General features: G+C 42.0%; 1 protein-coding gene across 2 annotated transcripts; it reads right to left on the bottom strand.

Annotated features, from left to right (window-relative positions):
• Positions 1-608: 608 nt before the first annotated feature.
• LOC121459365 (zinc finger protein 431-like) lies at positions 609-15,431 on the bottom strand. Of its 2 annotated transcripts, XM_041669034.1 has the most exons (4): positions 15,110-15,431; positions 4,521-4,647; positions 4,257-4,317; positions 609-3,748 (listed from the first exon to the last, which is right to left on the bottom strand). In XM_041669034.1, exons 1-4 carry the CDS (start codon positions 15,110-15,112, stop codon positions 2,347-2,349), a joined length of 1,593 nt encoding a protein of 530 aa, XP_041524968.1. In that variant the 5' UTR covers positions 15,113-15,431; the 3' UTR covers positions 609-2,346. The 2 variants fall into 2 exon arrangements, with proteins under 2 accessions (XP_041524968.1, XP_041524969.1); XM_041669035.1 differs by lacking the exon at positions 609-3,748 and having other exon boundaries at positions 4,253-4,317.
• Between the last annotated feature and the right edge of the window lie 9,371 nt (positions 15,432-24,802).

The following is a 24,802-nucleotide window of genomic DNA, read 5'->3' as shown; positions in this document are numbered from 1 at the left end:
GTAAGGGAGCTACAGGAGCTGTCGCCTACACAGATGTTGGTGATGCTATTTTTACTCTTGGTTTTCCCTGAACAAGGAAAATCAGCTTTTTGCTTCTTTTACCACTTTTAAGGTTTGATCATAAAGATTATATCCATTCAAGTAATTCACCATCACTCTTTCATGTACAATATTCTCCCATTCTTTCTTAATCATTTTGATGTCAGCCCCAGTTAATAATCAAGCGACTAAAAATTGCACAGGGATCTTTCCCACTTATTAATATGCCTTTTCAATGAACTTTTGGACTCTGTCCCATTTTGCTTCATCTAAAATTCCTTCTGTGTAAACAGGAATAACAATCATAAACATTTGCAAGCGATTTAACAGTTGCGGTTTTAACATTTGTGCTCTTCCTTACTCTAAAAACTGATGGACTAGTTAGATATAAGGCAAAGCCTTCCCTGGTTTCTGCTACCTTGTTCTCACTCACTTCCTTTTTGAGGGTCTTCACTCTCTTATCTCATAGCCGACGTCTGTTTCCTCGGCAAGCACAGCTTTTTACCACTCTAGAGATGGTGGGACCTGGGAGAATGAAGCCAATAAATGTGGAAGACTAAAGTCTCATACAATAGCCAACTTTATTCAGAGCCCGAGACAATTTATATTTGGCAGGTTAAGAAAAGTCACATGAGGAAGAAAGGTCTCATGAGTTCAAACTGTATACAATGATAAAAACAAGCAACCTGGGCCAAAACATGTCTTTCCATATGGGCATATCAATGATAGTTTAAGCATTTAATGAGTAACAACAGCAAGCAATAATGTACAACCTGAAGTCAACTCACTCCTACCTGCTACACCTGGGAGGAACACAGAAACACATGCCAAGAACAATTTCATGTCTTGAAGAAACCAAGGTCTCAAGACTCTTGTCTTTTCTTGAATTGTTAACATAAGCATGTGGAATTCTCTTCTCTTCAAAAGACCCCTTCCCAGAACCATGTTCCAAAAATACACCCAAATTTATTTTAATTTAGGAAAAAACAAAACACATAAATGATGTTTTTTTTAAACTATGGAAAATATACATACACAAATACATACATATCTATCTTTGCACCATTTGCATACCTGGTGCCCAAGGAAGCCAGAAGAGTGCAACAGATCTCCAGGACAAGGCTTTAGAAGTAGTTTTAAGCCATCTGATGCGGGTGCTAGTATTCAAACGCGGGTACCCAACAGCAGCTTTACTACTGAGGCAGATCCCTGACTCCCAAATATGTCGTTATAGTGTAGAAGATGAAGATGTGCCAGTACTCCTGCTTTCTCTCACTTCATAGTGATAAAATTCCCTGTTTGAACATTGAAGGATTAAATGATTTCTATCCCTCTGTAAATGGACTCTGGACATGGCTTCGAATTATAATTGTCAATACCATTCTCCTGATGTAAAAGAAGACAACAAAAGATTTACTCGAGTAGATATGAGTCCAGATTATGTTAGAGAAAGTTCCACAATGTGATATATTCTTTTTTAAAAGAATAGTTTATATTTTACATGTATAGGTGTTTTGTTTGTATGTATGTCTCTATGAGTGTGTTAGATACCGTGGAACAGGACTTACAGAAAGTTGTAAACTTCCATCTGGGCGTTGGGAATTGAAACTTTGTCATCTGGAAGAATGGCCAGTGTGTTTAATTGCTGCCCTGTCTGACCACAACCCTGTTTTTTTTATTTTTTGAGACAGGATTTCTTAGTAAGAATGTTGGCAATGAAACACCATGATGAAAAAGCAATATGGGAAGGATTATTTAGTCTTCTCTTCAATATTGCTGTTCATCTTAAAAGATGTCAGGACAGAAACCTAACTGGGGCAGGAACCTAGATGCAGGAGCTTATGCAAAGGCCATGGAGGTGCTGCTTACTGACTTGCTCCCTATGGCTTGTACAGCCTGCTTTCTTATAGATCCTAGGACCCTTCCCCATGAATCATTTAAAAAATGCCTTATAGCCATATCTTACAGAGGCATTTTCTCAATTGAGTGTCCCTCCTGTCAGGTAAGTCCAGTTTGTACGTGAAGTTGACATAAGATCAGTCAGTGCAGTGGGTCAGTTCTCAGCTTCACATGCAAACACATCACTATTGAGCCACAACCTTCCCTTTTCTATTCATTCCCAAAATCTCATATTGAAAACATAAATAACTTTAATAAAAGTCCCATAATCTTTACAAATTCAAATGCATTAAAATTTTTCTTTAAAAATATCCAATCTCACTAAAAATCCAAGATCTCTTTTAAAAGTTCAAAGTCTTCCAACTATGGCTTTTTAAAAAATCAAACTTAAATTAAATACCCTCCCCTTCAAGAGGGAAGAATCAGAGCAGTCACATTCTGAAAGAAGGAAAAAGAAACTCCGACAGCATAAATAACTCCACTACTAATGGCTGGGACCCACTCACAATCTTCAGGGCCTCTCCAAAGAGCTTGAGTCACTTCACTGGCTCTGCCATCTGCAGTACAAACTTCTCTTCTAGGCTCTGACTGGTTCCACGTCACCACTGCGGACGGTCTGGATGCACACCCCATGGGACTAGCACCTCCAACACGAAGGCGTCTGTGCAAAGCTTTACCTCTTCTGCGAGGTACATAGGATTTTTCTCTAGTATGTATTTTTTCATGATATTGAAGATGACTCTTACGTGCAAAGGCTTTACCACAATGATTACATTCATAGGGTTTCACTCCAGCATGACTTCTTTCATGACTGAGAAGATTACTGCGAGATGAAAATGCAATTCCACACTGATTACATTCAAAGGGTCTCTCTCCAGTGTGGCTTCTTTCATGCCTTTGAAGATGACTGTTATGTGCAAAGACTTTACCACACTGGTGACATTCATAGCGTTTCCCTCCAGAATGACTTCTTTCATGCCTTTGAAGATGATTGTTATGTGTAAAGGCCTTACCACACTGATGACATTCAAAGGGCTTCTCAACAGTATGATTTCTTTCATGCCTTTGAAGGCTACTGGGATATGCAAAGGTTTTACCACATTGACTACATTCATAGGGTTTCTCTCCAGTGTGACTTCTTTCGTGTATTTTACGTTCACTGGGACGTGCAAAGGCTTTTCCACATTGATGGCATTCATACGGTTTCTTTCCAGTATAAATTCTGGGCACTTGAAGATAACTGTGACATGCAAAGTCTTGATCACCTTGATTATACTCGTAAGGTTCCATTTTCAAATGTGTTCTCTGGTGTAAATGTAAAGAAGAATCAGATCTAAATGTTTTGTCACATTGTTTACCCTCACGGGGTTCCTCTTCGGTATGGAACCTTCTGTGTGTGTGAAGACATCTGTGATGGGTCAAGCCTTTTGTACAAGGCTCACATTTACAGCATCCTTTTCCCAAATGAGTCTTTTCACCACTTTGAAGAGAACTGGAAGGATTGAGAGTTTTGGGACACTGACTGCAAGCAGTGTCAGTCACATTACATGTGCAACATGAATCAGTGCAGACAGAAGAATTTCCATATTCCCTGTACTCACAAGGTTCTTTTCCATCGTGTGTTTGTGGATGTGTTCCCAGTGAACTTGGAAATCCAATTAATTGAACACTTGTATCTCTATCACTATATCTTCTCATAGCAGGAACCAGTACATATCTCCTATTTTGGGGGGGAGAGAGAGAGGTACATTGCTTCTTTCCATATCCCTTAGGATCACATGAGTTGGATCCAGAGTGACACATCATATACCTATTTAGGGAACAAGAACAAAAGGATTTCACATTCTATTCACACAGTTGAACATTTGTTCTTCATAAAGATGGTACAGGGATTAAGGTTTCTCTACCACAACACCCTTCTTGACTGTCATAAACTGCCCCTCTCACTAAACTATGGTGGGTCACTTCAAGAGTAACATTAGCTCGCCTAGGGCAACTTTGCTTTAAAAAGATCTTGGACACACCCTAATCCCCTCATGAATGTGAATGCCTTTATAGTACTCTACAATATGGATCTCAGAGGACTGTGATTAATATGGTGACATCTACTAAGGCATTGCTTCCTTGTCTTATTTCTTAGAGGACCACCTTGCAAACACTGATCAGGTACCTGAAATTGAGGTACTTGATACTGTAAAAATTTAATAATCATGACAAAGCTATAAGTATTTACACTGTTGCTTTTCATTAAATATCAGGGCACATTAAAATTTCTTCAGAGATACAAATCTATCACCTTGCACAAGAAAATTAATTACCTTCCATGTCTTCTAGAACTTTGACAATGTTCTTCAATATTCTGGTCTTCCCATTTGTAGCCTAAAATATATTATCAGAAAATGTATGATATATTATTAGAAATTATGCAAAATTTGAGTTATTATCTTCAGTGAACCTTAGAACCAGGCCTTACTTACTCACCACATTTTTCTACTTTCCCAGTCGAAATCACAGTGGATCACCAATCTCCATTAAAGGCTTTTCTCCTTAAGTTTCAAAGTAAAGGAAACTCACATTCTTACCTACAGCAGTGAGGTTCCAGTAGGTTTCCAGCATCACATCTTTGTAGAGACTCTTCTGGGAAGGATCCAGCAAAGCCCACTCTTCATGGGTGAAGTTCACATGCACATCCTCATAGGTCACTGCGTCCTACAATATCCCATATGAGTACATAACAGAAATGTTGAGACTGCACTAAAAAGGCACACTTCATTGTGAACATATTTACAATTCTGTGTGTTCCACAAATTCATTTAACATCACAGAATTTTAAATGCAATCACCAAGTCATTTTAGAAAGAAACAGAAAAGGAGAATTATGATTCTCATTTCTGGCCATCTGAAAAGTACATGGCATTGCAAGAGAAATGCTGACTTACACATAGAGAGAGACAGGTAAACTGAGCAATAGTATTGAACAAACATCAGCAAAGCTTTATCGAAATTACTGACATCAAAAAAGAAAGGAGAGGGGCTGGAGAGCATTGCCTGCTCTTCCAAAGGTCCAGAGTTCAATTCCCAGCAACCACGTGGTGGCTCACAACCATCTATAATGATGTACGGTACCCTCTTCTGGCCTGTAGGCATACAAGCAGACAGAATACTGTATGCATAATAAATAAATAAATATTTTATTTAAAAAAAAGGAAGGAGAGGATGGGCATGATGGTACACACCTTTAATCCCAAAACTCAGGAGGCAGAGACAAGTAAATCTCTATGATTTCCAGGCCAGCCTAGTCTTCTGTGTATTGATTTCCAGGATAGCCAAAGGTATATACTGAAACCGTCTCAAACAGGAAAAAAAAAAAAGAGAGAGAGCACTCGGGCTCACTCTAAATTCCATCAATGAGTTAAAAATCCACTCAACATATGTAATTGTCTTTCAGAAAACTGGAGTGCCTCAAACTATAAGGCTAATATGATATTCTTAAGAAGGAATGCATTTTTAATAAGTTATTGCCTGATAGATTAAAGGATTATCAAAACCATTAATGACTAAAGGCTTATGCTAAAAAATAAAACAAACGAACAAACAAAAGCCCAATAGAGTATATAAAGACAGGGCAAGAGTTAAAATCATCTGTTGCTTTTCCAGAGAAGCTGCATCAATGCCCAACACTCACTTGGAGCTCCCAACAATTTGTAATACTAGTTCAAGAGAATCCAGTGCTCTCTTCTGACTTCAGTGAACACCAGGCACGTACATGGTACACATGCATGGGGATAGGTAAAACATTCTCACGCAAGTTTTAAAAATTTAAAAAAATATATTAAAACATGCATAGAGATATGTAGAAAGTTACATATTTCCAATGTGATGACTCAGGAGATCAGTATTAATTTCATAAATGTATGCCATCCTGGTGGAAGAAATGATACTTTCTGCCAAAGTTTGAAAGTAAAAAAGTGGGCATAGCTCAGCACAAGAGCAAATGCTTCACGTGTACAAAAAACTAATTCTTCCCAGCAAAAAGATATGAAGAATATCAGGGCAGAAAAAAAAAATGGCTTAGCAAGGAAAAGCAATTGTTTCTGTTTTACCTTATGCTGTTTAGGGATGGAGTCTGTTATGGTATGAATGGTGTGGCTGCATGAAAATGAAGGGGGCTGCTCGGTTTCAACCACAGAAAAAGGCAAGTGTGGTCAGGGAATAAACACTCAAAGCCCATCCCCACAGGCTAACGTGGTCCAGAAAGGCCCCTCATACTAGTAGTACCCCATGTACCCGAAGAAAACCACAAACCTGAGACAGAGTCTCAAATACATCTTTGTACTTGGAAAATGTTTCATTCAACCCACCACATTTTGACATGGGTCATGATAGGCTCACACTCAACCCATGATGCAAAACGCAATTACTCTAACCACAAGATCTCCATGTTCTGTACAGTCCCAACAACATTAGAATGTACAAAGTTTCTTCTCACACTGAAGGCAGTCTCTTAACAGTGATATCTTGTGAAATAAAAAAATAAATTACATCTACACAACACACAAAGGTACAGAATACATATTTCCTTTTCAAAGCAGTAAGAAAGATTGCACCAAGGCAAGCCTGAACCCTGCTGGGCAAACACCAAGCCCTGCAGCTCTGTGTCAGGCACTTGGAGCTGAGGTGGCTCTTTCCCTCTGAATTTTTCACACATCTCTCTCTTTGGCGGCTTCCACTCCCTACGTGCAGCTATTGACAGCAGGTGTCTCAAAGCTTGGGTATCTCAACATCTAGTAGACTCAAAGTACAACCAGGTCTTCATTTCCACACCTTCATACAGTGACCTATCACAGTCTCCTCCCTGTTGCTGTGCTCTGCCAAACAGGTGCCTGCAACAATGCTGAACTGAAGCACAGAGGAAGAACCCATGACCTTTAAATTGTGCATCTTTCTTCTTTCAAGAAAACGTGACACATCAATGGTGCATCTACACGGGGTTCTAGATTTGTATTGGCTCTGCCCCACTGGAGCACAGCTTGCTGGGACTCGGAATCTTGTTGCCTTTTCCTTCACTATTTAAATGCTTGGCTGGTTCCAAAGAGGAGCAGGTAGGTGCCCTCTCTTTAATGGCCCTAATCTCCCTGATAATGACTGACTCTGTTTCAGCTCATGACTGCCCTCTGAAACTACCTAGCGCTGTTTTTCTTGCCAAACCACACAGGTTTCATTAATATCTGCCCCTATTGTTGCTCTTTTCCTCTATGGATCGGCATGAGTCATCAGTAATAACCAAGCCACAGACTAAATGTTTTGTCAAGACATTTTCACAGGACATGGGATGAATATATACAGAAAATATGCAAAATATTACACAAGCATCTATCTTAATTACTACCCTATGGCTGTGAAGAAACATTATGACCAAGGTGACTGTTATAATGCAAGGCTTTTAATTTGTGGCTTGAATACAGAGGATTACTTCACTGTTATCATGAATGGTGGCATCAAGGTAGGCATACTAACAACCTGATACACAGACAGGCAAAGAGAAAGAAACAGGTGTCTCGGCTTGGGTTTTTTAAATCTCAAAGTGACACCTTAACAAACAAGACACACCTACACTATTCCCACTTGGGCATACCTCCTAATTTTACACAATTAGTTCCACTAATTGGGAACCTAGCATTCAAAGATAGGAGCTTGATGGTCTTGAGCAAATATAAACAATGAAAAAAATATAGTAGAAAGTAAATAAAATTTTAAAATTATTTAATTATTTTATTTAGAAATTTTATTTTATTTAGAAAGTAAATAAAATAAAAATAAAGTAGAAAGAGCTCTAAAGGAAAAGAGTGAAAGAAATTGAGGAAAAACGGAGTGAGAACAAATGAGAGGCAGAAAGAAAGGAAGGGAGAAACTATTCACCCCACATAGGGGGAATCAGTACTTCTTGCTGGGTTGCAGACTTCATCAAAATAACCTTCCCTAGCTCACCTAAGAAGAGATTAAACGTACAAGACATCCAAAGTAAAATGTAAATCCCTCTTTTCTCTGAGTGCATACACAGCATTATCCTTTGTTTCACTCCCTACCCAGTTCTCTCAGAGTACCTGGGAAACCTTACATTAAGTCAGGTAGAAGCAATGAAGGCAATTCCTTGGTGTCTTCAATGTGACTTTTGTAGATGATGTCATCTGGTCAGTGTATTTCTAACTGAGTAGAAGTGCCTCAAAAGGCTACTAAGGTTTTATATTTGGTTTCGCTGTTATAGCAAGTTAGATTCCAAAGTCTCAAATTCCAGCCAACATGGAGAGTCACAGATCTGTCTGAGCACAGCCCAGACCACACTCTACTGAGATAAAATGCAGCCAAACAACATGTTGTGTCTGGGGACTGAAGAGAAATGAACCACCTGGACGATAACACTTGGCTTCCAGTTATAATCTGTTGATAAGACATATGGATGGACTCAACTTTCTCTGCTTGAGGCCACAGAATTCTTTCCTCTATTTCTTTGCTGTGTGGAGCCTACATACCTAGGCCATAGGTATCATCTCCACCTATATTCATGATAACCTAATTAAAATGCCTTTTTAAAGAACTGGTGTAACAGTGCACATTTAAGCTTTGAGAACTGTGGGTCCCACTGGGACGTGTGTCTGATGGAGATGGGCTAATCTTAGCAGTGAGCTGAACCAACCTTGAAAAGAAAGCAACCTTGTAGTTTGCTGCTATCTTGGCTATTATGTCAATAGTATATTACCAAAATTCAGAATTTGAGTCCAATAAAAACTCTAATAATTTATGCTATCAACAACAGAAAACTGATGGCAAAAGGTCATCCTAAATGAAATAATGATCAACATAAGATTGAATATTTACCACACCAGTGACATCATCCAACCTCAAAACTTCACACACAACTACCATGAACTGCCCCATCTGGGGAAGAATAAAGGGATCAACAGAACATTAGAACAAATAGACATAAAAACACAATTAAAACATACTTGGTGTTGACCAACCAGACTAGAAAACACAGTGAGTATGGGCTCCCTAACACGTGACTAGAACATGGTGGCATTTATATGCAAATGTATTACCAACAGATTTTAAGATCTGTACAAAATTAACTCCAGAGGGATCTTACACCTGCATGTTAAGTGGCAAGTTCAGAACTGTGAGATTCTGGAGAAACTAGGCCTTGCTGGTTAGCAAATCTGCCTTCCATTGTAACAGCAAAAGCAGCTGAGGTGTGCTCACTGCATGGCGAGGTCAACAAAGAGCATATTTCCACACAAGAGCTCCTGCTCCCCTTGGTCAGGAAGGAAGGCTTGACAGGAACTCAAGCACATCAGGAACCTGGAAGCAGGAGCTGATGCAGAGGCCATGCAAGGTGCTTCTTACTGGTTTGCTCCCCCTGGCTTGCTCACCTGCTTTCTTATAGAACCCAGATCCACTGCCTAATGATGGCACCATCTACAATGGACTGGGCACTTCCCCCATCAATCACTAATTAAGAAAATGTCCATACAGGCTTGCCTAGAGCTGGATCCTATGGATGCACTGTCTTCATTGACACTTCCTTCTCAGATGAATCTAGATGTGCCATGTGAACATAATACTATCCAGACACTGATGATTCATTCACCTTAATGGGACTAAACAGAAACTTGGAGAAGAACAAGAAGTGGAGAGAACAGAAAGGAGCTGCTAGAGCCTATGTCCTGCCGGATTTAATGCCTAGGGCTAGAGGAGTGTAAATGCATTCTGCTCTTAGTACTTCTGTATGTTTAGGATGTCTTTATCCCAACTCTTCAGGAGACTTAAACAATATATGAAGCTGACTATGTAGCACATGCCTGTAATCCCAGCATCCAAACTAGCACAGGCTGCACAAGAAGGTTCAGGAGATCAGAGACAGCAGAGAGAAATTCTGTGTCAAGTAAGATGTTTTTCTGAGGTGCTAGGATGGGGCCCAGAGCTTTCATGGATTTGGTCAGATGTTCTAACAGTGATCTACAGCCACAGCACCCTGTTTTCCATGCATGCTGACTTAAGTGTTGCACACATGCGGAAGTCAGAGAACAACACGTGAGAGTCATTTTTTCCATCATGTGGACCCTGGGGATAGAACTCAAGTCAACAGGTTCAGAAGCAAGCACCTGAACCACTTGTAGGCATTCTATTTTCATGGGTTAAGACATCTATTGCTGTTCTGCTGAGGGACAAGGTTTCTCTATGTAGACCTGACTCATCTAGAACACTATACAAACACTAGTTTAAATGTGCTTTCCTCCTTCTGCCTCTGTCCTGAGTCCTGCAATTACACTGTGCACTACCACACACGGCTGCTTTTGTTTGGAGAGGACACTGTCTCAAGTAGTTCAGGTTGGCCTCAAGTTCAGTAAACAGCAGACGTTAGTCTTGCATTTTTTCCATACCACGGTACATTCTCCCCGTAGTGACATTTTAATAGTCAACACAGTGACATACATAGTGGAAGTCTATCCACAAGAATGGCTTAGCACATCGCCTTGGGTTGAAAAGTGAGCACAAACCAAGTTAGGCAGGGACAGTGGGGAAGAGTACTGAAAGAGACTACTGGAAAGGGGGATCATTTTGGAGTCAGATTAAAAACCTGGTGCAAGGAAACCTCCCAGGAATCTACAAGGATGATCCCAGCTAAGGCACCTCGTAATAGTGGATACTTAAACTGGACTAGTCATTTCCTGTGACCAGAATGGTCCTAAGCCAACTTTCAGAGAGGCATCATCCAGCAACTGATGGAAACAGATGCAGACCCAGAGACAAGCATTAGGTGGAGTTTGGGGAACCTGGAAGAAGAGGGAGAGAGAGAATTGTAGGAACCAGAGGAGTCAAGGACATCACAAGAAAACTCACAGAATCAACTAACCTAGATTCATAGAGGCTCACAAGAATGAACCAACTACCAGGGAGCCTGCATGGGACTGACCTAGGCACTCTACATATATATTACAGTTGTGTAGCTTGGTCCTCTTCTGGGACTCCTAGAAGCAGGAACAGGAGCTATCTCCAACTATTTTACAGGTTTTGAGGATCCAACTACTCATACTAGGTAGCCTTGCCCGGCCTTAATGCATGTGGAGGTGCTTGGTCTTACTGCAACTTGATATGCCATGTTTTGTTGATACTCATGAGAGACCTGCCTTTCCTAAACAGAAACAGAGGAATGGATTGGCAAGTGGGAACAGAGACTGAGTGGGGAGGACGACTGGGTGGGAGGAGAGGAGGGAGAGGAAAAGGAGATGTGGAGAGTGTAGACACATCAGCAGGCTGGCTACTGACTGCCCACACTACTTTATAACTCAATGTTCTGACTTCTGGGAATATTCAGGAGCATGGTGGGTCACTCTTGTTACTTAAAAGTGCAGTGTGCCAGGTAGGTTGATCCCCAGGGCATGCCTGCATTTTCTCATACCGTCTCCCACCCCCTATATCATTTTGCTCTCCTGAAAGCAGAGCCACATGATTGATGGACAGGGTATAACAACGAATATTATTACAACTAAAGAGAGAACAGCAGAGGTCAAGGAAAACCAAGGCCACTGACAACTAAGCTGGTGACAGTTCCCGAAGAGCCCTTACTGGGACCGCCTTCAAATACACGTCCTCCCTTGCTTGAAAATGACCCTGAAGTATGGGGTAAGGAACTCAATAATCTGTCTAGCATAAGCTCCTTCCATTTCCTGATGAGGACTATGAAACACATGAAAATGCTAACTTCGACAAATTCCACAGGAGTGGGACTGAACCAGCTACCTAGGACAGAGTGGGCCTGAGGAAGCAAGCTCCACGGGACCAGAAGCCAAGAGCCAATCCAGTCCCAGGAGCCAATCCAGTCCCAGGACACTGGCGGACCAAGACTGAGCCAACAACCTGATCCAGAGTCAGCAATCTCCACCAGAAAAGATACAGGAGAGTAACCGCTGAGTGAGTGAGCCAGAGCCAGAGTCTGCTGAGGGTCTAGACATGAATCTGGGACCTTGAAAGGAGTAGACCTAAGCCAGGACCCCTGTGGGCCTGGGTGAGAGTCTAGGACCTCCCAGGTACTAGGCTGGAGCCAGAACCTCTGACAGTCTGGGCGTAAATCTGGGACCTCCAAAGGAGTAGGCAGGAACCAGAGATCTCTGCTGGGCCAGGCATGAATCTGGGACCTCAGAGGGAGTAGGCCTGAGCCAGGACCTCTGTGGGTCTGGATATTGGTCTGGGACATCAAAAGGAATAGGCAGAAACATGAAAACTCTGTGGGTCCAAGCGTGAGTCTGCGACCTGTGAGAGAGTAAGCCTGAGCCAGGTTCACTGAATTTCTGGGCACACCTGAGCCTGGGAACTCTGAGGTAGTAGCTCAGAGCCAGAAACCTTTCCAGGACCAACTCCAAGCCAGGGACTTCTGCAGGAGGGGATACAGACCAGGATTTACAGAAACAGGTCATAGCCAGTAACCTAGGCCAAAGCAGGTCTGAGACATCAAACTCCAAGGGAGCAGAGCAAAGCACAGAAACACTTGAGCTATCTCCAGGAACAGAAGTAACCAACGGGGTAACTATAACTGTGGCATTGACTGTACCATGAGGAACAACCATCTGAGCTTTGGATTCACTGGCACCTAGAAGATTATTCAACAGAATCTCAGACAGCCCCAACCACACCTATTAGAGGAAAAGATGAGTAGAAAAGGTAAGAACACACGCAACACCACAAAGAGCAACACAACACTAATAAAACCTAAAGACCCTACAACAGCAAGACCTGAACAACCAAATATAGATGAAGCAGAAGAAAATGACCTAAACAATAACTTCAAGAGAATGTTTGAAGCTCTTAAGAAGGACTATGCCCTAACCAATCTGTTTAACACTCTAGAAGGAGGGATGAAATTGAACAGTCCTTGCGCATTATCTTCAGAGGAAGAAAAAAACGAGAGCCATTTAATCCAGACTAAGATACATGTACTACATGTATTTCTGCGCATGATCCTGGTGATTATATAATGTCTGGACAGTTACTGACAGCTCATGGCTGGGCCCTAGGTGCATGTGGTACTATTGTCATAACGTGTAAACAATTGATAGAAACACCAGAAAGCAGAAGGTGATGGGTGGATGAAGATGCCTTTCCCTTCCCTCATGATTCTGCTGGAGTCAAGTATCTTCACATTCCAGCACATCAAATATCTGGCAATTTCAAAGCATAAGCTTTTTATTTACATGTGAACATAAAGACAGCCATGACAACCATGACCAGGAATTCTACAGTGACTCCTGCTCTTTTTTGAGGGCGCACTGAGTGGGTGTGTGTTGGTTGCCAAGTTTTCATTATTAGAAAAGTAAGACCATCTTCCAATGGCAGTGGCTCACCAGCTTCAGAAACCTGCAGTGCCTGCAGAGACAGCTCAGCTGTCAAGACCATGTGCTGCTCTTGCAGAGGACCCGAGCCTGATTTCCCAACACAGAGATGAGTTGGCTCACATGCCTGTAACTCCAACAAATCTGACCCTATTCTAGCCTCATAGAGAAAGAAGGCAAGCATATTCACTCATGCAGGCATGCACAAAAAATAATAAAACAAGCCGGGCGCGCCTTTAATCCCAGCACTTGGGAGGCAGAGGCAGGCGGATCTCTGTGAGTTCAAGGCCAACCTGGACTACAAGAGCTAGTTCCAGGACAGGAACCAAAAAGCTACAGAGAAACCCTGTCTTGAAAATCCAAAAAAAAAAAACAAAAAAAACAAATAAAGCTCAACAGAAATAGAAATAAAACCTATAGTCAAAGTCCCGGTCAATGTTAAAAAGAAGCATGATATTTACTTGATGTCTAGAAGGCAACTTTTTCTTATTAACCCATTATATTTTATATAAATGTAAATAGAGATAATAAACGTAAACAGGCATGGTGGTTTTTGATTTAATCCTAACCCTTGGGAGGCAGAGGCATATAAATCTGTGACTTCAAGCCGGGCGGTGGTGGCACACGCCTTTAATCCCAGCACTCGGGAGGCAGAGGCAGGCGGATCTCTGTGAGTTCGAGACCAGCCTGGTCTACAAGAGCTAGTTCCAGGACAGGCTCCAAAACCACAGAGAAACCCTGTCTCGAAAAAAAAAAAAATCTGTGACTTCAAGACCAGCTAGGACTACACAGCGAGACCTAGTCTCAAAAAATTATATATAAAGAATGGTGACAAACAGAAAAGGTTTTGTTTTAGGAAAACTACTCTTTTCAACATAATTTTTAAAGATTACAAGTGTATCATGAGAATTTATTTTTCTCATAAAGATAATCCACATACTTATTTAAATGTTTTGATATTGATAAAAGGATCAACTTTTAAATGTTTGAAAAAGTACACCTGTTGTTTTAAATTTACAGAGATTTAATGCTTGGATCTCTGGATGCAGAAATGGCTCAGCTGTTAAGGGCACATACTGCTTTTGCAGGGAACTCAATTTTAGTTTCATGACCTATATCAGGCAGAGAGAACTTGTCTCAAAAATAAAAATAAAGAAGGTACACAGACATACCTATCTTACAGGTTTTTTGAGATGGACTCTCACTATGCAACACTAGCTGTTTTAGAACATTCTAACAACTGTCTGGAAAGAATAAAGAGATCAAGAGAACCTAAGAGAAAACTTAGAAATAAAGACACAATTAATATAATCAAGTTTGACACATGGGGCCAGCGAGTCTGGCCTTATTAACACACGTGACTGAACCACCCTGGAATCCACATGCAAATACGTTAATGACACAGACTTTACACTCAGCACAGATGAACTGCAGACGGATCCCAAACCGGAATGTTCGGTGCCAAGTGCAGAACTTCTGGGCTCTGCCAGTTAGCGAATCTGCCATTGCACAGCACAGATGACAGATGCCCAGACGCGTGCGCAGCATGGTGACGTCAGCGATAAGAAAAAAATCATCACACAATGGACCTGTCCCCTGTTCTGTGCAGCCGCAGACGGCAGATATTCGGAGTCCACAGGACCCCGGAGCTGCGGGCACAGCGGGGACCTCAGGGAGCTCAGGTGACCACACGGGCGCCGCGTCCGCCGCCGGTTCCCACAGCCCCGGGAGGACCCCACACCGGCTCCCGCGGCTCCTCCCGCGTGGGGTCGGCGGCCCTCGCTCACCATGGCGGGTTCCGAGCTCGCCCCGCTCTCCCCACAGCTCCGGACCGCGGGTCACAGCACGGCACAAAGAACACAGGAGTCTCCCTCAGTCCCGGAGTCGCGAGCCTACAGCATGGCGGACCGGAAGTGCCCACCCCGTTCTGACTGGCAGTGCGCCTGGGAGCTCTGATTGGCTAGTGTGATCTGAGTGACAGGAGCAACTGCCTTAGGGACCTGGTACTGAAAAGGGGCTCAGCACAGTGTTTCCCAGCCCTGGCGTCCACCCCTGGCACAGTACTGCCCCGGGCCTCCAGACATTGGCGTTGCAGCAGAACTGAAAAGATCTTCGTATTATGAAACAGTCCCAACGCTGTCACAGTGTCTAAAGTTTCTTCGGAAAATCAAGGTAATGCCTTGTAAAATCTTGTAAAATCAAAACACAAAGTAAATATGTCCTGTGAGCTGTCCCCTGATTGCACACTGTGCAGGTGAGCACATGCATATACCCCACTCGCCCACCTATAACTTCTGCAAGCTATCCTGATTTGAGACGTATGCTCTGAGACACAAGAGCACCCACACACACAAATAAAGGAATGTCAGTTAGAATACGAAGATAAACAGAAGAAGCAGTGCTATCATATCAGCTGTAGCCCACCCACAGTGAGGTTAGACTGTAGATAAAATCTTTCTACAGTACATCTGTCGGAGAGGGCACCAGGGCCTTGTACTCATGGGAAAATACTAAGAGAAGCGGGAAAGTTAATCACAGAGAGGTGTCTCCTCAATGGAGGAGATAAATCAAATACCTGCAGTCTTCAGAAGACAGAAAGTGGATTTTGTTAATGACCTGGTGCCCTTTCTGCTATCCATGGAGGCAAATCTCGCCCATCTTTTGCTATAGAGAGAGTCCTCACCCAGATTCCCCAGAATGATTATTCCAGACACGTCTGTCCCTGAACCACCATTAGTCTTTAAGGGAGATGTTACATGTGCTCTGGCCTGCTACCACGCTTGGGCAGAGACCATGGTGGATTCTGGGCCTTATGAGCTACAGATCCTACCCTCGTGGTCACATGTACTTTATCAAGGAATTTCTGTAGTGGCCGTGTAAAGTTTACTGTGCACCTGTGTTGGGCTGGTTGAACTCATTGTACCCTGGACATTTTTTCCAAAAATGTATTTTCAAATATGGTGATGAAGATCTGCTGGCACATTGAACTCGGCACATTGAACTCACAGACATCCTCCTGCCTCTGCCTCTGGAGTGGTTGGAGTAAAGATATGGAGTTCCATGCCCATCTGGAAAAAGATTTGTGGTTTCAGTTGACTCTATTTTATTTTTCTAAAATGATTATTTCATCTATAGTGGTCTTCACCTCTACACAGGTCTGCGTACCAGGTACAAGCTCAGTGTCCCGGGAGGCCTGGTCAGTAGTCACAGACCCTGGAACTGGAGTTACACCACGGCTGAAAGCTGCCATGTCATCCTGGGCATCAAACCTGGGTCCTCTGGGAGAGCAGCTTGTGCTCCTAATTGCTGGGCTGTTACTCCAGACCAAGTTCTCCATTCTCGAAAATGTTCCCTGTCCTAGATCACTAGGGGTCAGACTCCTGTTGGCCATTAAACAGAGGACTACTCCTGCCTTCAGCATGGATGAGCTCCCTACTTGGTTATTGTATAAAACAAAGTGGTCAGCCATAAATAACACAGGCACACTACAAAAGCAGGGTTAGCAGGCTGCATTGATAATTGTGTATATTTATTCATACATATGTAACAAAATAAAGAAAAAGAGACAATCAATTTGAAATTTGGGAGGCAGAGAAGGAGATGGAGGGAGGGAACAAAGGATGGGATGGATGGAGAAAAGGGAAGGAGAAAAATGACAGTTACATTTTAATGAAGATGAATAAAAATAAAATTCAAATTAAATAAAAGAATGGAATTCTCTATAACAATGTCACTATCCCAAGCCAGCCAGCAATCAGAGCTAAGTAGAATGATCTCTTTCTGGTATGGCAGGGAAGTCACGCAGGTTTCCTCCGAGCCAGTCTGTTCTGAGGTTAGACTAGCACAACAGAGACGTTCATCTCAGAATGGCATCCACAGTGATTGGTGGATAGTTTGTCTTGATGCTTTCTGTGTTCTGCTCTTTGTCCTTTGTATTTGTGAGAATCCAGGCATTGCTACCTCAATCTCTATATCGTGTATTGTGATTAGCAGGTAGCCTTGGTTCCTCAGCAGCCTCCTTTCCCAGAATCCTTTACTAGATGTTCACTTAAGATTTTATGGTTTTCCTTCTGCAGGGCTCTCTTTCTTACACACGACCCCCCACACCCAAGCCTGCATGATCTGCAAGGTCCTTTGCTCAGGAACAGGTTTCTGCTCCTACACTAAGGCTACCCACCCAGAGAGGTGAGTGCCTGCCTACCGGGCAGGCCTCAAGGACCCCCAAAGAGAGCATAGGCACTGTCAGCTTGCCCAGCAGGGTCTCCTGTGATCTACTGGATCCCGCCCCGCCTGCCACTTTCTTCCTTTTGTCCCCGGTTCATTGGGCTACCAGCCATCCCTGTTTAGGTGCTGAGGAGCTACATCTGGACGGGTGAGTGTGTGCTATCCAGGGGCGGATTGTCCCGGAAGAGAGCACAAACCCCCCTCCCCCAGCTCCTTCTGCAGGGCTGTCTTTCTTACACGCGACCACCACTCCCAAGCCTGCGTGATCTGCAAGGTCCTGTGCTCAGGAACAGTTTTCTGCTCCTACACTAAGGCTACCGACCCAGAGAGGTGAGTGCCTGCCTACCAGGCAGGCCTCAAGGACCCCCAAAGGGAGCTCAGGCACCTTCACCTTGCACAGCAGGGTCTCCTGTGTTCTACTCGACCCAGCCCTGCCCCCCAAGTTTGCCCATTTGTCCGCGGGTCATTGGATTACCAGGCGTCCATGTTTAGGTGCTGAAGAGATTCATCTGGACAGAAACGGTTCCTGCTTCTACACTGATGAAATACACCCAGAGAGTCAGTCAGAGCAAAGTCTGCACCAAGACACCAGGTCTCTACTGGCTCCATTTGAAGGAATGGATGGGAAGGCGCCAATGCAAGAATTCCTCCAACAACCTGAAAGGCAACATGACATCACCAGAATCCAGCGATCCCAAAATAAGAAGAATTGTACACCCTATTCCAGAAGAATTAGAAGAAATCGACTCAAAAGTGAATTATATGAAAATAATAGAAGACCTTAAACAGAAGGTGAAAAACTGCCATAAACAATTAGAGATTACAAACAAAAAGGTAGAGGAAATGAATAAATCGCTCAAAGATACCCAAGAAAACCAAGAGAAACAAGAAAAAGCAATCAAACAGGTAAGGGAAACGGTTCAAGACTTGAAGAATGAAATGGAAGTAATGAAGAAAACACAAACTGAGGGAAGGATGGAGATGGAAAATCTGGGTAAACGAACAGGAACTACAGAGACAAGTACTACCAACAGATTACAAGAGATAGAAGAAAGAATCTCAGACACTGAAGATACCACAGAGAAAATAAACACACTGATCAAAGAAAACAGCAAAACCAACAAATTCTCATCACAAAACATTCAGGAAATCTGGGACACAATAAAAAGACCAAACCTAAGAATTATAGGGGTAGAAGAAGGAGAAGAAGTACAGCTCAACGGTCCAGAAAATATATTTAATAAAATTATAGAAGAAAACTTTCCCAAGCTAAAGAAAGATATTCCTATGAAGGTTCAAGAAGCATACAGAACACCGAATAGACTGGACCAAAAAAAAAAAATCTCCTCGCCATATAATAATCAAAACACAAAACATACAGAATAAAGAAAGAATATTAAGAGCTGCAAAGGAAAAAGGCCAAGTTACTTATAAAGGTAAACCGATCAGACTTACACCTGACTTCTCTATGGAAACCATGAAAGACAGAAGGAACTAAGAGACCATGGATGCAAGCCCAGACTACTATACCCAGCCAAGCTTTCGTTCACTATAAATGGAGAAAACAAAATTTTCCAGGATAATAACAAATTTAAACAATACGTAGCCACAAATCCAGCCTTACAGAAAGTAATAGAAGGAAAATCACAACCCAAGGAGTCCAACAATGCCCACAATAACTCAGACATCTAATGACCCTTCACCAGCACAACTCGAAGAAGGGAAACACACAAACTCTACTACCAAAAAAAAAAAGAAAAGAAAAGAAAAGAAAAAATGACCGGAGTTAACAACCACTGGTCATTAATATCACTTAATATCAATGGACTCAACTCACCTATAAAGAGGCACAGTCTAAGAGATTGGATACGAAAACAGGATCCAACATTCTGCTGTTTACAAGAAACACACCTCAACCACAAAGACAGACATCGACTCAGAGGAAAGGGCTGGGAAAAGGTTTATCAAGCAAATGGACCTAAGAAATAAGCAGGTGTGGCCATACTGATTTCTAACAAAGTTGACTTCAAACTAAAATCAATCAGAAGAGATGGAGAGGGACATTTTATACTCATAACAGGAACAATTCATCAGGACAAAGTTTCAATCCTGAATATCTATGCCCCTAATATAAAAGCACCCACATACGTAAAAGAAACATTACTAAAACTCAAGGCAGTCATCAAACCACACACACTAATAGTAGGAGATTTCAACACTCCTCTCTCACCAATGGACAGGTCAATCAGACAGAAACCTAACAGAGAAATAAGAGAATTAAGGGAGGTAATGAATCAAATGGACTTAACAGACATCGATAGAAAATTCCACCCAAATAGGAAAGAATATACCTTCTTCTCTGCAGCTCATGGAACCTTCTCGAAAATTGACCACATACTCAGTAACAAAGCAAACTTACACAGTTAAAAAAAAAATATTAGTAACCACCTGAGTCTTATCGGATCACCATGGATTAAAGTTAGAATTCAACAACAATGCTACCCCTAGAAAGCATACGAACTAATGGAAACAGGACAGTCAACTACTGAACGACACCTGGATCAAGGAAGAAATAAAGAAAGAAATTAAAGTCTTTCTTGAATTCAGTGAAAATAAAGACTCAACATACTCAAACTTATGGGACACTATGAAGCAGTGATAAGAGGAAAGTTCATAGCACTAAGTGCCCACTTAAAGAAAAAGGAGAAAGCACACATTGGAGACTTAACTGCCCACCTGAAAGCTCTAGAAAAAAAAAAGAAGCAGACTCACTTAGGAGGAGTAGAAGACTGGAAATAATCAAACTAAAGGCTGAAATCAACAAAATAGAAACACAGAAAACAATCCAAAGAATCAATGAAACAAAAAGCTGGTGCTGGTCCTTGGAGAAAATCAACAAGATTGATAAACCCCTATCCAATCTAATCAAACGGCGGAGAGAGAATACACAAATTAACAAGATCAGAAATGAAAAGGGAGACATAACCACAGACACAGAGGAAATTCAGAATATCACTAGATCTTACTACAAAAGCTTATATGCCACAAAATTGGAAAATGTTAAAGAAATGGACACTTTTTTAGATAAGTACCATATACCAAAGTTAGACCAGGACCAGGTGAACAATCTAAATAGACCTGTGAGTCGCGACGAATTAGAAGTTGTTATAAAAAAACCTCCCTACCAAAAAAAGCCAAGGTCCAGACAGTTTCAATGCAGAATTCTACCAGAACTTCCAAGAAGATCTAATACTCCTTAATGTATTTCACAATATAGAAACAGAAAAGTCATTGTCAAATACCTTTTATGAAGCTACAGTTACCCTGATACCAAAACCACACAAAGACTCAACCAAGAAAGAGAATTACAGGCCAATCTCACTCATGAATATCAACACAAAAGTCCTCAACAAAATACTGGCAAGCTGTATCCAAGAACCCATTAGAAAAATTATTCATTATGATCAAGTAGGCTTCATCCCAGGGATGCAGGGATGATTCAACATACAAAAATCTATCAATGTAATCCATCATATAAATAAACTGAAAGAAAAAAACATATGATCATTTCATTAGATGCTGAAAAAGCATTTGACAAAATTCAACATCCCTTTATGATAAAGGTCTTGGAGAGATTAGGGATACAAGGGTCATACCTAAATATAATAAAAAACTATTTATAGCAAGCCAACAGCTAACATCAAATTAAATGGAGAGAAACTCAAAGCCATTCCACTAAAATCAGGAACATGACAAGGATGTCCACTCTCTTCATACATTTTCAAAATAGTGCTTGAAGTTCTAGCAATAGCAATAAGACCACATAAGGGGATCAAAGGGATTCGAATTGGAAAGGAAGAAGTTAAACTTTTATTATTTGCAGATGATATGATAGTGTACATGAGCGACCCCAAAAACTACAGCAAAGAACTCCTACAGCTGATAAACATCTTTAGTAGCGTGGCAAGATACAAAATCAATTCCAAAAAGTCAGTTGCCCTCCTATACACAAAGGATAAGGAAGCAGAGAGGGAAACCAGTGAAGCATCACCTTTCAAGATAGCCACAAATAGCATAAAATATCTTGGGGTAACTCTAACCAAGGAAGTGAAGGATCTATTTGACAAGAACTTTAAGTCCTTGAAGAAAGAAATTGAGGAGGATATCAGAAAATGGAAGTATCTCCCTTGCTTTTGGATTGGGAGGATCAACATAGTAAAAATGGCAATTCTGCCAAGGGCAATTTATAGATTCAATGCAATCCCCATTAAAATCCCATCGAAATTCTTCACAGATCTTGAGAGGACATTAATCAACTTTATATGGAAAAACAAAAAAACCCAGATAGCCAAAACAATCTTATACAATAAAGGAACTTCTGGAGGCATTACCATCCCCGACTTCAAACTCTATTACAGAGTTTCAGTATTGAAAACGGCTTGGTATTGGCATAAAAACAGAGAAGTCGATCAATGGAATAGAGTAGAAGACCCAGATTTTATCCCACAAACCAATGAACACCTGATTTTTGATAAAGGAGCTAAAAGTATTCAGTGGAAGAAAGATAGCATCTTCAACAAATGGTGCTGGCAGAACTGGTTGTCAACCTGTAGAAGAATGAAAATAGATCCATATCTATTGCTGTGCACAAAAATCAAGTCCAAATGGATTAAAGACCTCAATATCAGGCTAAACACACTGAACCTGATAGAAGAGAAAGTGGGAAGTACTCTACAACATATGGGCACAGGAGACCACTTCCTACGCATATCCACAGCAGCACAGACATTAAGGACAACATTGAATAAATGGGACCTCCTGAAACTGAGAAGCTTCTGTAAAGCAAAGGACACTGTCACTAAGACAAAAAGGCAACCCACTGACTGGGAGAAGATCTTCACCAACCCTGCAACAAACAAAGGTCTGATCTCCAAAATATATAAAGAACTCAAGAGGGCTGGAGAGATGGCTCAGTGGTTAAGAGCACTGACTGCTCTTCCAGAGGTCCTGAGTTCAATTACCAGCAACCACATGGTGGCTTATAGCCATCTATAATGAGACCTGGCGCCCCCTTCTGGCTTGCTGGCACACATGGAAGGGATGCTGGACACGTAATAAATAAATATTTTTAAAAACAAACCAAAAAAAAAAAAGAACTCAAGAAACTAGCCTTTAAAATGCTAATTAACCCAGTTAAAAAATAGGACACTAAACTGAACAGAGAATTCTCAACAGAAAAAATTCAAATGGCCAAAAGACACTTAAGGTCATGCTCATCCTCCTTGGTGATCAGGGAAATGCAAAATAAAACAACTTTGAGATACCATCTTACACCTGTCAGAATGGCTAAAATCAAAAACACTAATGATAGCCTTTGCTGGAGAGGCTGTGGAGTAAGGGGCACACTCATCCATTGCTGGTGGAAATGCAAACTTGTACAACCACTTTGGAAATCAGTGTGGCGGTTTCTCAGGAAATTCGGGATCAACCTACCCCAAGATCCAGTGATACCACTCTTGGGAATATACCCAAGAGATGCCCTATCATATGACAAAAGCATTTGTTCAACTATGTTCATAGCAGCATTATTTGTAATAGCCAGAACTGGAAACAACCTAGATGCCCTTCAATGGAAGAATGGATGAAGAAAGTGTGGAATATATACACATTAGAGTACTACTCAGCGGCAAAAAACAAAGACTTCGCGAATTTTGCATGCAAATGGATGGAAATAGAAAACACTATCCTGAGTGAGGTATCCCAGACCCAAAAAGATGAACATGGGATGTACTCACTCATAATGGGTTTCTAGCCATAAATAAAGGACATTGAACATATAATTTGTGATCCTAGATAAGCTAAATAAGAAGTTGAACCCAAAGAAAAACATATAGTCATCTGCCTGGATATGGGAAGTAGACAAGATTGCAGGGCAAAACCTGGGAAGTTGGGGGTGAGGTGTCATGGGGCTAAGGGGAAATGGGGTGAGAAACATGAGAAGGGGAGAATTGGGGGAGCTTGGGGAAATGGGATGGTTGGGATAAAGGAAGGGTGGACACGGGAGCAGAGAAATATATATCCTAATTAAGGGAGCCATCTTTGGGTTGGCAAGAGACTTGACTCTTGAGGGGCTCGCAGGTGTCTAGGGAGATGTCCCCAGCTAGTACCTTGAGCAACTGAGGAGAGGGAACCTGAAATGACCCTATCCTATAGCCATACTGATGAATATCTTGCATATCACCTTATAACTTTCATCTGGCGATGGATCGAGACAGAGACAGAGACCCAAATTGGAGTACCGGACTGAGCTCTTAAGATCCAAATGAGGAGCAAAGGAGGGAGAACATGAGCAAGGAAGTCAGGACCACGAGGGGTGCACACACCCACTGTGACAGTGGAACTGATCTATTGGGAGCTCACCAAGGCCAGCGGGACTGGGACTGAATAAGCATGGGATGAAACCGAACTTTCTGAACATGGCGGACAATGAAGGCTGATGAAATGCCAAGGACAATGGCACTAGGTTTCGATCCTAATACATGAACTGGCTTTGTGGGAGCCTAGCCTGTTTGGATGCTCACCTTCCCGGTCCTGGATAGAAGTGGAAGGACCTTGGACTTCCCGCAGGGCAGGGAATCTGGACTGCTCTTCATTCTCGAGAGGGAGGGGGAATGGATTGGGGGGAAGGGGAAGAGGGGGAGGGGCAATGTGTGAGAGGAGGGGGAGGGAAATGAGAAACGGGGAGGAGGCAGAAATTTTTTTTTGCAACAACTAAAAAAAATAAACAAACAAAAAAAAGATTTTATGGTTCAGGCTGCACATTCTGAAAGCATTTCTGTCCTTGATTTTTATATTATGCATTTGTTCCTGCATGGCGTTGAGCTAAGACTGCCCGAACCCTCTCTGCTTTTACAATGTGGCCATGTCCAGAGGTGGACCTGCTATGTGAGCATCCTTAGGTATAGGCAGACCTCCACATGAATGTGTCCATGACTCCTTTGCTGAGGAAAGCATAGCGTTGGGAATGAGTTCCAGGCTGTCCCCCTCGTCTGCAGGGATGACTTCTCAGGCCTTGTGTCTTGGCTATGTTTGTCTTCACACTCGGGAAAATGAAGCTGGCTAACAGCAGCGCTGACAAACAGCACCTCCGTGTCTGCTCATGGTCTACCACAGTGTCCATTGGTATTCGCTTGTCCACTGTTTCCATTGGTATTCACTTGTCCACTGTTTCCATTGGTATTCGCTTGTCCATTGTT

Source organism: Microtus oregoni, unplaced genomic scaffold (genome assembly GCF_018167655.1).
Source record: "Microtus oregoni isolate MIOR12 unplaced genomic scaffold, Mior012 000019F_ref0000042, whole genome shotgun sequence".
NCBI lineage: Eukaryota > Metazoa > Chordata > Mammalia > Rodentia > Cricetidae > Microtus > Microtus oregoni.
This window is presented reverse-complemented; position numbering and strand designations above follow the sequence as displayed.